The 16,138-nt window shown below is 45.9% G+C and overlaps 1 protein-coding gene across 1 annotated transcript in view; it reads left to right on the forward strand.

The window, feature by feature from the left end:
- AASS (aminoadipate-semialdehyde synthase) overlaps window positions 1-16,138 on the forward strand; it is a 332,460-nt gene that overhangs the window by 83,827 nt on the left and 232,495 nt on the right. Inside the window, exon 7 of the mRNA XM_069229897.1 lies at window positions 916-994. Within this exon, the coding sequence (XP_069085998.1) occupies window positions 916-994 (79 nt within the window). The remainder of the gene's footprint in view (window positions 1-915; window positions 995-16,138) is intronic.

A 16,138-nucleotide genomic window follows, 5' to 3' on the forward strand; every position in this document is an offset into this window, starting at 1 on the left:
ACTTCCGGCTGCCAGTCTAACAAAATGAAAGTCAAAGGTGCAAAACACAGCAGAGAGCGTGCTATTAAGCCCAAGAAGTATTGAATAAGTAGCAACCTATCTCAGAAGCCTACTAGCTCCTGGAAAAGAGACAGGGTCATCCTCAAGATTCTCTGCCTCACTTACAGATGTGCTAAAGCAGGGGTCTCCAAACTTTTCTATGCCAAGAGCTACTTATGTTCAATAAAAATCATGCCAAGCTACTAATAACATTAGTGTTTAGACAACATTACGTTAGTGGTCACCCTATACAAGACTGTTTGCCTGATTGCTGCAGTGCATCAGACAGGGTTGCCAGTAGTAATACAAGAAATCTTTTAGCAACTTGGAATGCAGATATAGTTTGGAAATGCCACCATTCTTCTCCAAACATCTTATGAGCTCTGAAAATAATCACATTTTCACCTTGAATACAGACTTCAATTTTGGAATTCAGATGTTAATTCATCCATGTAATAGCCTCAAATTGAGTAGGCTGGACTGCAAATAGAAGAGCTACTTACAGGTAGGTTAAGAGCTACTAGTAGCTCACGAGCTACTCCTTGGAGATGCCTGTTCTTAAGGCATAACGCCCAAGCACAAACAACAAGTTGTATAATATACCCCAACCCTCAGGATACTCTCTGCAGAAGGGCAGCTCCAGTAACAAACCATCAGTGAAGCTCATCCTAATTAATTCAAGTTCTGGAAGTCCATGATGGGAAGCACTTAGAAAAAGACTTAACTTTAAATTCAGAAACACATTAAAAAAAGCAAGTCTTCACTGCAAAATCCTAACAAATGTGACCAAATATGTTGTTTCGCATATAAATGAAACACAGATTGCTTAAATTTTGTTGCATTTGTCACTAACTGTTACACCTAATTTATCTATAGGGTGCCCAGGAAATGTTTAAAGAGCTGCCGTATGAGTTGGTGGAGCCCCACGAACTGAAAGAAGTGTCCAAAACTGGAGGTAATTCCATGAATTAAATATTTGTTTGTGTTTTCTTTTAAACTATGCTCTGAAGATATTTATCATGCACATGTAGGGCAAGTGCAGTGTATGAATGAAAGCCTTGGCGCAGTGCAGAGAGCTGACCCATTCTGTCTTTAATTGGACTTTCTAGCTAGCCTGGTATTTACTCCTATTTGATCCCCAACTGCGAGCCCAGTGGAGATGTTCCCTTTAAGTTGTTTGCCAAGATAACCCATGTCTTATTTGGACTGGGGGTGTACTGTGTGCATCCTGATGCACAGTGGATGTTACCTACTTCTTCCTCTCCAGGCTACGAGGGCACTGACTGTGGTAGTTGAGAATTTGACGAGGGGCACTTGCTTTTTTACCTTTCCCAGAAGGAGAGAGGTCCAGTGAACTTCTATAGGTAACACTATAGGTAACATCTCTTCAGTCCCACCCTAATGGGATCCTCCTTTTCTACTAGAAAATGTCTGTGATCAGCCATCTGAAATTCTTCTTGTGCACCTGGATAGATCAATTCTGATGTACACTCTGGCTAAACAAGTGTCCTGAAACATACACCGGGCCACACTTGTTGGCACACATTTAATGTCTACACTGGAAATTATAAAACTTGCTTTTGTTCTTCCTATATGGCCACTGTGCATAACAAGGCTAACCCTACCTTCTAATTAGCATGCATCCTTATGCTTTTACTTATTATTTTAAAGGCCAGGCAGTTCTTTATTTACATCCCTGGTCGTTCAAAAGTCTTACTGAACGTTCCACACTTTTATCATATTTAATGTTAAGTGCCTCCCATTGAAATTCAGCTTTTGTTTGAGCACTTCAATTTGTTTAATGATGTGTTTTGTCAGTTAATAAGCCTGGCTACTGCACTTCTTCTTTCAGTTGGGATTTCAACGAAAGCTTGTGAGCTTTACATTAAACACACAGTGTATTTGTTTACTTTTTTCTTTAGAATTATAAGAATGTTCACATGCTTGAGATGCTAGGTATTGCTTTTATATTTAGTCCAGATCTGTAGGACCTGGTGCCTTTGTGGTAATCAGATCCCCTTCTGCTTCAGAGTAATCTGTAAAGGAGTGAGTGGACTAGATGGTGAGATCTTATTGGGGACGGGGGAATTTAGTGTCTTCACCATTTGGTAGAGAATCTAAACCCTAATAATGTTTACCATGCTCTTCCACCTGACAAGTGATCATTGGTTTTGGAGCAGAATTTCAATAACAGATGAACCCAAGGCATGAAAGTTCTTCACGAAATGTAATTATTTTGTGTACCGCCCCATTTTATTGGTAGTATCTATGTTGACTAATGTGCTGAATTGTGTTGTTATTTAAACCCTGCTTAACCTTACATATAAAAACATGGCTGCTGCTCTGTTAGGAAGATTGCTTGCTTTAGCAACGCAGTGGCTTGAGTTACTTGAGTAAGATAAGACTTCTTTTCCCAGACCTGATTGCCCTCAGCTTCCACAAAATACGCCATTGACTTCTGTGAGGGGAGGAGCAGGGGGACACAGCTTGAAAGCTGCTTCTAAGCCTAATTGTTATGAGCATTTGTGTGCATGAAAGAGCAGCTCTCTGGTAGTTCTTCTAAAATAGACTGTATAGAGCCTAAATGAGGTTTCTTAGGGAGAATGTTAGTTTGTTTGCAGCCTGCTCACACAGGGTTTGTAACCTAATCATCCAGGCTGCCTGCCTTCTACTGAATAATTACCTCCTGTCCTGAGGCTTTACCCTCACCCTGGACTGATAATTTGTAATTCTGCATATCACTAGTTACAGTAGCCTTATTCTTTTTTTTATTTTAGTGTTGTATGTAGCCTGTTGCCTTCTGGTTAATGGACATCCTTAAGTACACCCTTTGGGGCAAAGAAGTGAGGTGTTACTGTCAATATAGATTTTGGGGCAAGGACTCAAGCCCATGTTGTGAGAGTGCAATCTTCCTGGATTGTTGAGGGTGATGGTGCTGTTCTCACATTATGAAGGGGTATCTAGCTCAATGAGGGATAAATACGTTGGGAAAGGTTTCCTTCAGCATTCCTTAAACATGGGGGTCCTCGTTTGAACTGACTCCCTCTAATCTATTTGCAACTAGACCTTTTGAGTATCATGGAAAATGGATCTTTAAGGAAGGACAGTAAATTAATTTCTTTGAATCTCTACCAACCTTTTTTAGTTGGGTCTTTTAAGTTGTATTTCTGGAGACAGTTCCAATTGGAGCAGGGTCAAGGCTGGCTTGCATGTGGCTGGGTACAAACTGAGGTGGCATGGTGTGCAAAATAACAAATGACTAGTGTTAGAAATGGGGTCCTTGGGTGACAGTCAGGTTACCCCCTGTTCAAGCAAAGACCCTCACTCTAGTCAGGGTAAAAGAGAATCACCCTCAGCTAACCCCTGCTTACCCCCTTGGTAGCTTGGCAGAGCAGTAGGCTTAACCTCAGAGTGCTAGGCGTAAAGTATTTGTACCAACACACACAGTAACTCAATGAAAACACTACAAAATGACACAACACAGGTTTAGAAAAATAGGAAATATTTATCTAAACAAAACAAGACCAAAACGACAAAAATCCACCATACACAAGTCAAGTTATTAATTAAAAATCAAAAAGAGTCTTTAAGTAGTTTTAAAAACACACTAGCGCTGCTAGAGTGAAAATGTACCTGGTGTGCGTCAAAAGTAACCCCGCACGGGCGGGTGTGCGTCGAAAATAACTCCGCACGGCGGTACTCGAGTAAAAAATCCAGCCGCACGATGAGTTGAAGATCCCGCCGCGCAGGTTGCGATCTCCCAGCCTCCGTCAGCGATGCTGCGCGTCGTTTCTCCTGCTCCGTGCGTCGATTCTTCGGTCGCGTTTCCGGCGAGCGTCGTTTCTCAGCTGCGGAGCTGGCGGCGCGTCGTTTTTCAGCCGCAGATCGGATTCGCGTCGATCTTTTCCCCGCACGGCGCTCTGTGCGTGGATTTTCTCGTCTTTAGGCTGCCAGCTTCTCCTTTCAGGGTCCCAGGAACTGGATGGGCACCACAGGGCAGAGTAGGAGTCTCTCCAGAGGCTCCAGGTGCTGGCAGAGAGAAGTCTTTGCTGTCCCTGAGACTTCAAACAACAGGAGGCAAGCTCTAGATCAAGCCCTTGGAGATTTCTTCTCAAGATGGAAGGCACACAAAGTCCAGTCTTTGCCCTCTTACTCTGGCAGAAGCAGCACTGCAGGAAAGCTCCAAAAAGCACAGTCACAGGCAGGGCAGCACTTCCTCCTCAGCTAACAGCTCTTCTCCAGGCAGAGGTTCCTCTTGATTCCAGAAGTGTTTCTAAAGTCTGTAGATTTGGGTGCCCTTCTTATACCCATTTTAGTCTTTGAAGTCACCTTTCTTCAAAGGGGACTCACACCTACTTGTGAAATCCTGCCTTGCCCAGGCAAGGCCTCAGACACACACCAGGGGGTTGGAGCCGGCATTGTTAGAGGCAGGCACAGTCCTTTCAGATGAGAGTGACCACTCCACCCCTCCCTCCTAGCAGAGATGGCTAATCAGGAAATGCAGGTTACACCCCAGCTCCCTTTGTGTCACTGTCTGGTGTGAGGTGAAAAACAACCCAACTGTCAAACTGACCCAGACAGGGAATCCACAAACAAGGCAGAGTCACAGAATGGTTTAAGCAAGAAAATGCTCACTTTCTAAAAGTGGCATTTTCAAATGCACAATCTTAAAATCATCTTTACTAAAAGATGTATTTTCAAATTGTGAGCTCAGGGACCCCAAACTCCACATGTCCATCTACTCTCTAGGGGAATCTACGCTTTAATCATATTTAAAGGTAGCCCCCATATTATCCTATGAGAGAGACAGTTCTTGCAACAGTGAAAAACGAATTTAGCAGTATTTCACTGTCAGGACATATAAACCACATTACTATATGTCCTATCTTATCCATACACTGCACCCTGCCCTTGGGGCTACCTAGGGCCTACCTTAGGGGTGCCTTACATGTAAGAAAAGGGAAGGTTTAGGCCTGGCAAGTGGGTACACTTGCCAAGTCGAATTTACAGTGTAAAAATACACACACAGACACTGCAGTGGCAGGTCTGAGACATGATTACAGAGCTACTTATGTGGGTGGCACAACCAGTGCTGCAGGCCCACTAGTAGCATTTGATTTACAGGCCCTGGGCACCTCTAGTGCACTTTACTAGGGACTTACTAGTAAATCAAATATGCCAATCATGGATAAACCAATCACATACAATTTCACACAGAGAGCATATGCACTTTAGCACTGGTTAGCAGTGGGAAAGTGCTCAGAGTTCAAAAGCCAACAGCGACAGGTCAGAAAAAAATAGGAGGCAGGAGGCAAAAAGACTGGGGATGACCCTGCATAAGCAAAAGTCCAACACGACCCCCTACCAGCCTAAAGCCAGGGGAGAACAATCAATACCTTGATGTATACTTCCCTGATTGGGGCGATAGAACAAGGACCCAGGCCCACAACAGCAGGGGCATGTTCCAGTTCTACGCCTTCCTGACTCCAGTTGGATCCCTCTGTCCATACTCTCAGGGCCCACTAAGCTAACCCAGGGGGAACCCTTCTCCACATCTACAGACACCATCTGTGCAGCACCTAACTTTACTTTGCTCACAGATGAATTGCAATGGGCAGATAGTACCACCAGGGCCAACACAGTGGTGTTGCCCACTCCACCCCCGGGGTGTGACTCTCGTCCCCCCCCCAGGGGCAACTCTGTCCACCAGGACAGCAAGCCACGGTGGCCACGGACAACTGTCAGGGATGAGAGCCCGACCTCAGGCCTCTCCAACCACTGTGACTGCGGAGAGTGGGGGGCGGTAGCCCCAGGTGCCTGGCACCCTTTGACCACTCTCTCTTCCACCAGGTCAGGGATGACAACCTGACCCTGGTCCTCCCCTCTGGGGCTCAGTACCCTCCCTGCAGAAGCGGCACCCCCAGAGTCAAAAACTGTCAGGGTGCTTGTAGAAGCAGTCCTGCACAATTCTTCCACCAGTGCAGGGTTGTTAACCTGCAACTGGTCCTCCAACCTGGGGTCTGTACCTTCAGGTTGGACCAGGGCCAGGGGTGAGGCTTCCCTCCCCCTGCCCTCCCTTCTGGGGTCCTGCACCCCCCAACTAGGAGTGGCCCCCTCAGAGGACAACATGGGATGGGCACTGTTAGCAGTAGCCCCTTCCTCCAGGTCAGGGGGGACACCCTGAACCTGGCCTTCCAATCCAGGGTCTGTACCCTTAAATTGCACTGGGGCCAGGGGTGAGGCTCTTTCTCCCCTGCCCCTACTCTCAGGGTTCTGCACCCCCCCCTCAGGGAGAGTACCCCTTGAAGTCACACCAGGGGGGGTGATTGGGCAAACCGCCCACCCCTTCAGGTCAGGGTTTACCCCCTGCACCTGATCCTCCAGTCCAGGGTCTGTACCCACAGACTGGACCACTGCCTGGCAACCCAGGACTTCCTGGGGGGCATACCTACCCCCCACCAGGTCAGAGTTTACCCTCTGAACCTGGTCATCCAACCCAGGGTCACCACCCTGCGGTTGAACCACTGCCTGGCACACCAGGACTTCCAGGGGGGCACACTTACCCCCCTCAAGGGACACACTGTCCCCAAGGGCCACACAAGAGTCTGGCTGGCGCAGGTCTCCTGACCTCTGCCCATCTGACAGTCTGGATTCCCCCCAACCCAGAAATGGTCTTACCAAGGTCATTCCTGGGGGGCTCTGGTCTCAGAGCTGACCCCTGACCCTCCAGGTTCTCCATTGGGGTCCGCAACCCCCTCTCAACCCTCTGTCTGGACTTCTGCACCCCCTCACTAGGAGTGGTACTGCGAGACACCAGAACTGGTGGGACGCTGGCTACAGCCGCCCCCCCAAGTTCTCCTGACACTGTGGGGTCTCCCTCAACAGATGGCCCTATGGTACAGGCTAGGCTCCCCTCCTGGTGTTCCCTCATGGAACCCTCCAGGACCTGGGACCGGATCTCGGGCACCTTGGACCTCAGCCCATCCCCATTCCCTCTCCTCAGAGACTGGACATGGGGTCCCTCACCCATCCCACTACACTGGGACCTACCTGGGACACTACAATCCTTCCCTACCTCACCTGGTTGGGAAATACCTAGACCACTCCTCTCAGGAGCACCCCCAAATGCCTCTTCAGACTCTCTGGTACTCACCAAGAGGTCTGCCTCCATTGTAAGCTCCCTGGGGTCAGAAAACTCACACTCCACCTGGTGTTGGCATAGCTCTGGAAAATAAGGACTAGACATATGCTCTCCAGCAATTACATCACTCAGCCCCTCACATGAATTAACCAAAGTACCCTTCACCCAACCATCCAGTGACTCTGCTTTGAAAAAGCACCCCACATCACCCTCCTGAGACTGGTGAGACAGTACCTGACTGTCCCTGACACTCAACCCACACTCTTCTGGGATGTCTTCACACTCCATAACCAGGACTTCTACCTGGGGGGAACCCCTCTCCCTGTCACTCTCACCTAGAGTCAGTAGAGTATCCTTCCCACCAGTAGGAATATGACTCCCCATGCCAGTTCCCCAATCCACCTCAGGGACCCTGTGCATCACTGGAGCTACCTCATACCCCTGAACCTCCTGGTGTGTGTTAACTCCCTCCTTCAAGTAGGGCACCACATCTCTGGGCATGTGCATTTCTTCAGCAGCACTAGATATAAAATTGTTGCTGCCACCATTCCAGCTGGATTCAGCCCTCATGACTTCCAGCGGTTTCAATTTAAGCTTGTAAGCATAAATCATCCTTTGTATCTCGAAGTCCCTTTCCCACTTGTCATACTCCCTTTGCATCCTCAACTTTTCTGCCTCCAACCGGCGAACCCTTTCTGCCTGTCTGTCCTGCACATCTTTAGGAGTCAGACCCTTAGACGACACCCTGCTACCCCTCCTGGGGACCCTCCCCCCAGGCGTAACCGGTACCTCCACTACACCACTGTGTATCCTCTGCACTTCCCCACCCACATTCTCCTCCTCTGTGTGCCCTCCAGCCTTCTTGATTGTCACCCCGGCCCTCTGTGCCTTTTGCAGCTCCCCCTCCCTGGTGGAGCTCTTAGTGGGACAGTCAAGATCTTTAAGGAACTGTTTCAATTGAGCAACTGAGTACTCCTTCAGTTTCTCCATTTCAAACACAGCTCCAGCTGTTGCATCTCCAGATTGAGACATGATGGTCACAAGTGCAAAGTTCCAAAGGCAGAAAATAAGTTCCCAATGAAGTAAAAAGAATCAGTCAAGGGATCAGCAAAATCATGGAAGTAGAACAAAAAGGAGTCCTTAGAGAAAAAGCAAAAGATCACCAAACAAGTAGTATGTGGTCACGTAGTGGTCTGAGATCAAAACAGTAGTGTACACTTAATCACTGTATGTCAAGTACAAATACAAGTCCAAATCCCGACCGCTGATCACCAATGTTAGAAATGGGGTCCTTGGTTGACAGTCAGGTTACCCCCTGTTCAAGCAAAGACCCTCACTCTAGTCAGGGTAAAAGAGAATCACCCTCAGCTAACCCCTGCTTACCCCCTTGGTAGCTTGGCAGAGCAGTAGGCTTAACCTCAGAGTGCTAGGCGTAAAGTATTTGTACCAACACACACAGTAACTCAATGAAAACACTACAAAATGACACAACACAGGTTTAGAAAAATAGGAAATATTTATCTAAACAAAACAAGACCAAAACGACAAAAATCCACCATACACAAGTCAAGTTATTAATTAAAAATCAAAAAGAGTCTTTAAGTAGTTTTAAAAACACACTAGCGCTGCTAGAGTGAAAATGTACCTGGTGTGCGTCAAAAGTAACCCCGCACGGGCGGGTGTGCGTCGAAAATAACTCTGCACGGCGGTACTCGAGTAAAAAATCCAGCCGCACGATGAGTTGAAGATCCCGCCGCGCAGGTTGCGATCTCCCAGCCTCCGTCAGCGATGCTGCGCGTCGTTTCTCCTGCTCCGTGTGTCGATTCTTCGGTCGCGTTTCCGGCGAGCGTCGTTTCTCAGCTGTGGAGCTGGCGGCGCGTCGTTTTTCAGCCGCAGATCGGATTCGCGTCGATCTTTTCCCCGCACGCCGCTCTGTGCGTGGATTTTCTCGTCTTTAGGCTGCCAGCTTCTCCTTTCAGGGTCCCAGGAACTGGATGGGCACCACAGGGCAGAGTAGGAGTCTCTCCAGAGGCTCCAGGTGCTGGCAGAGAGAAGTCTTTGCTGTCCCTGAGACTTCAAACAACAGGAGGCAAGCTCTAGATCAAGCCCTTAGAGATTTCTTCTCAAGATGGAAGGCACACAAAGTCCAGTCTTTGCCCTCTTACTCTGGCAGAAGCAGCACTGCAGGAAAGCTCCACAAAGCACAGTCACAGGCAGGGCAGCACTTCCTCCTCAGCTAACAGCTCTTCTCCAGGCAGAGGTTCCTCTTGATTCCAGAAGTGTTTCTAAAGTCTGTAGATTTGGGTGCCCTTCTTATACCCATTTTAGTCTTTGAAGTCACCTTTCTTCAAAGGGGACTCACACCTACTTGTGAAATCCTGCCTTGCCCAGGCAAGGCCTCAGACACACACCAGGGGGTTGGAGCCGGCATTGTTAGAGGCAGGCACAGTCCTTTCAGATGAGAGTGACCACTCCACCCCTCCCTCCTAGCAGAGATGGCTAATCAGGAAATGCAGGTTACACCCCAGCTCCCTTTGTGTCACTGTCTGGTGTGAGGTGAAAAACAACCCAACTGTCAAACTGACCCAGACAGGGAATCCACAAACAAGGCAGAGTCACAGAATGGTTTAAGCAAGAAAATGCTCACTTTCTAAAAGTGGCATTTTCAAACGCACAATCTTAAAATCAACTTTACTAAAAGATGTATTTTCAAATTGTGAGCTCAGGGACCCCAAACTCCACATGTCCATCTACTCTCTAGGGGAATCTACGCTTTAATCATATTTAAAGGTAGCCCCCATATTATCCTATGAGAGAGACAGTTCTTGCAACAGTGAAAAACGAATTTAGCAGTATTTCACTGTCAGGACATATAAACCACATTACTATATGTCCTACCTTATCCATACACTGCACCCTGCCCTTGGGGCTACCTAGGGCCTACCTTAGGGGTGCCTTACATGTAAGAAAAGGGAAGGTTTAGGCCTGGCAAGTGGGTACACTTGCCAAGTCGAATTTACAGTGTAAAAATACACACACAGACACTGCAGTGGCAGGTCTGAGACATGATTACAGAGCTACTTATGTGGGTGGCACAACCAGTTCTGCAGGCCCACTAGTAGCATTTGATTTACAGGCCCTGGGCACCTCTAGTGCACTTTACTAGGGACTTACTAGTAAATCAAATATGCCAATCATGGATAAACCAATCACATACAATTTCACACAGAGAGCATATGCACTTTAGCACTGGTTAGCAGTGGGAAAGTGCTCAGAGTTCAAAAGCCAACAGCGACAGGTCAGAAAAAAATAGGAGGCAGGAGGCAAAAAGACTGGGGATGACCCTGCATAAGCAAAAGTCCAACAACTAGGATGCAGGCCAAGTAATTAGCAGTGACGGGATTAATTCAAGCGTTTATACTTTCGTTTGTCACCCTAAGTGGGACCGGTATGTCCGGATATGGGTGCCGTGCAAACTGTGTCACTGGAACCAAGTTATACCCAGTTGATGAGCCCATAATAAAAGTGAAAACAGTTGTTGATTGCTTGTAATCCAGTTCGTTCTAGGACCTGGCCTGGCAGTTCAGACTAAACTGGTCCCATTGGAGCAGGGTCAAGACTGATTTGCATACGGCTGGGGTCCAGACTGGGGTGGCAAGGCATGCAAAACAACAATGGAATGTGGTGCAGCTCTGAGTAAGTACCAGTTGCTGAGATTATTCAAGCATCCATCATTCAATGTTTTGTATCCTTTACTGTATCTTCAGAGAGAGGCAGGTCTAGTCTGTACGTTCTGGTTTACAACAGATGTATTCCTCAATCAAGGGGCCTCCACAGAAATGTTGTAGAAAATATCTCACATACTTATCTGGAAGCCATTCATTCGTCTTTGTGTGACATCCAGCAGTTTTGAGTGTAGGATAACCATGCAGGTAGAGAGTGTCTTGGGAGTATTCAATAGTGCTTTCATCAGAAGCCTAGGCTCTGAATCATTACTTGGAGTTTGTGTGACCCTTTACTCGTCTTTGGTATTTGAGGGTCCGTATGAACAATAATTGTGAGGTTGCTACCAGTTTTTTTATCCTCAGAACAACAATACATCAGGTACAGCAGTGCCTAAGGGATTCGCACTTTGTTGTTTCTCCCCATTCATTGGTGATTTCAGGTCTTTCTTCAAATGATTGCGCAGTCTTGTCTGGAACAGCATAAGTCTTTTACTTCTCCCAATCTCTTTACTTAAGGAGGTTGATCTCCTGTATGTTGCCCTTTCGTTATACTGGACACTAAGGTCTAATCTCCAGGTTGGTGCATGTGGGACGTCTGCTAAATAACTGCAAATTCCCTGTCCACTGACCTTTTAGTTTCCCCAAACCATTTAGAGTTGGGGCCACCACCTGGCTCCTCCAGCCGAAACTCTTCATCTGACAGCCTGTCTGCAAGGCCACAGTAGCAGTTGCCTAATCCTACTTTGAGTGGTGTGACTATCACTTATTTTCTCTGCCCAGGACAGCTGTACACATTGAGTTTGGTTGCTTAAAACAAACAAGAATGCAGAGCAGGTGAAAATATGATGCTTGTTGGGCATTCTGCTGTGCCAGCAAATGCACTGAAGGCACAGAGATTCTTCCAATGGAGTTACAACTCTCTAACTGTGATGGGCATTTCTGCACCAGGGGATGGAGACCAGAGCCTTTGCTGGCCTGGTAGGCTGGTGCAGACAACCTTCCTCTCGCAGTGCTTCTGTCTCTACGAAAAGCGTTTTGATATGAATAAGCTGTGTGTCTGTGCCCCTCGAAGCAACCTGATCCTATTTGGAGTTTTTTTTTCATATCCTAAGAAACAATCCATACATCTGTCTTTTCCTGGGGTACTCACACATGCTTGTTTGTGCTCCAGGAAGATGACAAATGCCTGTTCGGACATTATTTTAGCCCAAGAAAAAATCCAAACGGTCTCTGGCACTTTGCTGAGACATAGACTTGCATGTCTGCCTGTGCTACAGGAATGAGACAGACACTGACTGATTTTTTTCTTAGGCCTAGAAAAAATCAACTAAGTGTCTGGCTCCTGGTGTGGTCGCATACACATACACCTCTGTGCCACAGCAAGAAGCCAGACTCAGTTTGGATTTTTCTTGGGCTATCTGGCTCCTTTGTGTTATACAGATATGCACATTCGTGCCCCAGCCAAGTGCCATAAACAATTGGATTTTTTCCTAGACCAAGAAAAAACACAAATAAGCATCTGGCTGTGTGCTGCTGTTCAGACATGTAGGCCTCTGCCCATGCAAGGAGCCAGATGCTGTTTGTATTTTTCTTTACTCATAGAAAGAAAAAAAAACATAATCTGGATCCTAGCTGGGGCACAGATATGCAATGCTGTGCCCCAGCTAGGAGCCATTACTAAAATTTCAAAATAATATTACTTAGAAGTCTGTTAACTGGCAGGTGCAACCTGAAGAAAACGAGAGTTAAGTGGTAACACCATTAGTTTGCCCAGGAACTGGAGTACTAACACTTTGGGAAGTGACTTAAGAATGGCTATCAATGTCACTTAAGGTTCTAATGATGCTTGTACCTTGTAGGTGGACTTTATACCGCGGTTCAAGTGACTATTGGCCCTTACCGGTATCTCGTTTAACATCAGTTTTCAGGTGATGCGTGGTCCATAGATGTGTCCCATTTGTTACGTAGTTCAAGTGACACGTGTCCATTAGATAAACCCCCTAAAATCTCATTTCAAAGCGAGGACTGACTATAAAGTTTGCTCCCTGTAGTTAAGTAACACGTGAATGACAAAAGCCCATAATTTTCATCAACAACAGGTTCTCGAAGTAGCCTCCATTGCAGCTTCAAAATGAAAGATGTCCCTTGTGTCCCTGAGAGTGTCTCGTAGGAAAGGCACGGAGACAGAGCACAGCTTCATGGGCTCATGCTAGAAACATGAACTCTGCTGCATTCCTGAAATGCAGTGTTATATATTTAGACCTCAGTCATTTTTCTGTCGATATTGTTGTCCGAGTGATCATTAAGAAGAATTTGGGACATTTTTTCAGTTCAGCCTTAAAGATTGCCTTTTTAATTTGAAGTAATCTATCCAGTGTCAAAACAAAATATGGCTGAGCGCTATACTGCACCGAGATCCTGTGTTATGGATGAATTCACAGGGCTGGTTGGTAGCATCTCTTGATCAATTATATGTCAGGCAGCAAATAAAGTAAAATTATTTAACAGGCTGTCTACATCCAGGTATGAGTGACTTTTCTTACAGGTAATGGATCTACCTGATTTATTTTTTTCTACTTATGGATACATGATTATATGTATTGTAAAATATTAATTGCATATTCATTCTCAGCGATCTCAAACCGATTGCCCTCCCTGCCGTTGTAAGCATTTATACTTTAAGAAATGGCCTGTAAATTAGACATATCTAGGATCACAAACACGAAATGGAATGCTGTTGAAAAGAAACCTCCTCGAGCAAATTACCCTACTTAATCACCCCAACTAATGTCAAATGTGGACTCACCACCTGCTACAAAGTGATGCGTGTAGACAAAAAGTCCTTCACCAGAAGGTGACACAGGCCACAAATAGATCCCAGAGTTCCTCAGAGTTCCAAAAAATTTGGAGCCAGATGTACGACCATTTTATTTTTATTTTTTGCAGCTCGCAGTTTGCAATTTTTTGTGAATGATAAATAGCGAGTTGCAAAACATAATGTACAAAAGTTTCTGAGACACTGTTAGCAATTCCAAAATGAGTTGCAAGGGACCTGCCACCTTAATATTCATGAGGCAGGACGCAGTTTGCGACCCCTTTGGGAATGGCCTCACTCACAGGGATGGTGGCCTGCTAGGGTCAGCAGACCACCATGTCTGGGACTGCTTTTTATGGGCGAGCGCAAAGCGCTCCGTCCCATTCTGTAATCTCTCTTTGGGCTCCCAACCACGCCCATGTCACGTCAGTCACTTTCATTGGTTCGTGGGCTTGCCTTTTAAAACCTGCTTGCTTTCATTTGTGAAAGGCATGCATACGTCATGCCTTTTCCAGTGTTTAGCCCACTTACACAACACCGGTAAACTACTAAAAACATACGAGGCTCGATGTTTTCAGGATGGTGTCCAGACTACTTTATCTATTTATTTTCCACGCAGCGCGATTGCGCTGCATTTTACATAGTGCGATCATGCTTTTTTTTCTTTACAACGCTTATAACTGTAACTCAAGCAAATGCGAGACCCGTTGCATTGAAAATGCCTGTTAAATAAAGTCTTTTTTTTTTTTTTTTAAATGCATGCAGTTTTTCTTAAAGGAAAACCAGACGCATTTTAAAAATAAAAATGAAATGTTTCAGTTTCATTTATTCAGAGTTACCAGTGTAACCTGTGACCACTGCCTCCTCTCTAAAATGTTGGCACCCCCATTCACAAAGGGGAAGTGGTCCCTTTGGGGACCCCTTCCTGTTTGCGAATGGGTTACTGCTAATTTGAAATTGGTGGTAACTCCTATTGTTAGTGCAACCTCATTTACGGTCACAAAACAATCATACATGGGCCTGCAAGTCACTATTAGGAAGGGATGCCCTTGAAATGCCCCTTCCTAATAGCGAGTTGCAATTCCTATTTTGCGAGTCGGTAACAGGTTACCAACTCGCAAATTAGGGATGGTACATGCTAGAAGGCCATTTTACAATCGCAAAAGACAAATTTTGCAGTTTGCGACCGCAAAATAGCTTTGTACATCTGGCCCTAATTGTTCTCATATTTTACTGGGGCTTGCATACCTCCGACCTCTCAACAAGCTTATTCTTTGTCTAATAATAGCCAAAGTTTAGGACCTGTAAACCTGTCCTCCGATACCCGCCCTTGATTCTCCCACTATTCAATGTATGCATCAAACCCCTCATGGAGATCCTCTGTGCTCATCACCTCCACTTGCACTTGATAACACCAAAATGTACCTTAGGGTGTCAGGAGAGTCAGACCAATTCACTGCTGTAGCAAATAATCTTCAAATAATAGGAAACTGGGCAGGCAACGACATTCACAAGTTCAGTGGCTCAAAAAACAAAATGTGTGCCTTAAGGACACATCATCTCCTCAAACACACACACCCTGTGCCCCTCCTTCATCATTCCTTTCATCAACGGAAAAATAATAAACTTAGGAGTTATTTGGGACACTGATCTCAGCCTCATTTCACATTTCAGAGCACTAGTGGAAAAGAGCAGTTGTGGAAGCTACTCAAGCACACTCCTGTACCAAGTATCGGAAGATCACTATGCTAGTAGGTGCTCTGGTGACTCCAGCCTTTTCAAAAGGCGCAAATAATGCCAATATGCTGGTTGATGTCTATTTGTATTTTTGTATTAAAAGTGGCAACACATCTATAAACTCCCCACTGGCTCCTACTATAAAAAAGAATCAAATTCAAGATAATCTGCCTCACCTACAAGTACATTGATGTTTCTATCCTGATATCCCTCCAGGTCAATATAACAATTCACACCAACCATGCCATCCTCTTTGTGATCCATAAGAGAAAACCTCTAATCATACCTAGATCATAAGCAAAAAGGAGAGGTGATACATTTGCATCACTGGGACCATACATCTGGAATCACCTTCCCTCAGACATCCGCGTGGCCCCATCCCTCAGGCTTTTCAGATGCAAACCCAAAACACACCCTTTCCTCCCCAAGAAGTAATGTAACTCTCATAAAAACTGAGGACACTGTAATTATTTATATCTTTACTGTGTTTTTATATTATTACGTTTTTGGTTGCCTTCCACCTGCACCCATGTATTCAAGAATTCTCCTTCTGTGGTAATTGGACCTGCTGCTGATTTTCCTTCCGTGAACTCCACCCCGTGCATGTTCCAATCATTGTACCTACAAATCTATGGTCCTAAAAGGCGACCCTCCCAAAAGCAGTTACATTGTCCGAGGTGT

Source organism: Pleurodeles waltl, chromosome 4_1 (genome assembly GCF_031143425.1).
Source record: "Pleurodeles waltl isolate 20211129_DDA chromosome 4_1, aPleWal1.hap1.20221129, whole genome shotgun sequence".
In the NCBI taxonomy this organism is placed as follows: Eukaryota; Metazoa; Chordata; class Amphibia; order Caudata; family Salamandridae; genus Pleurodeles; species Pleurodeles waltl.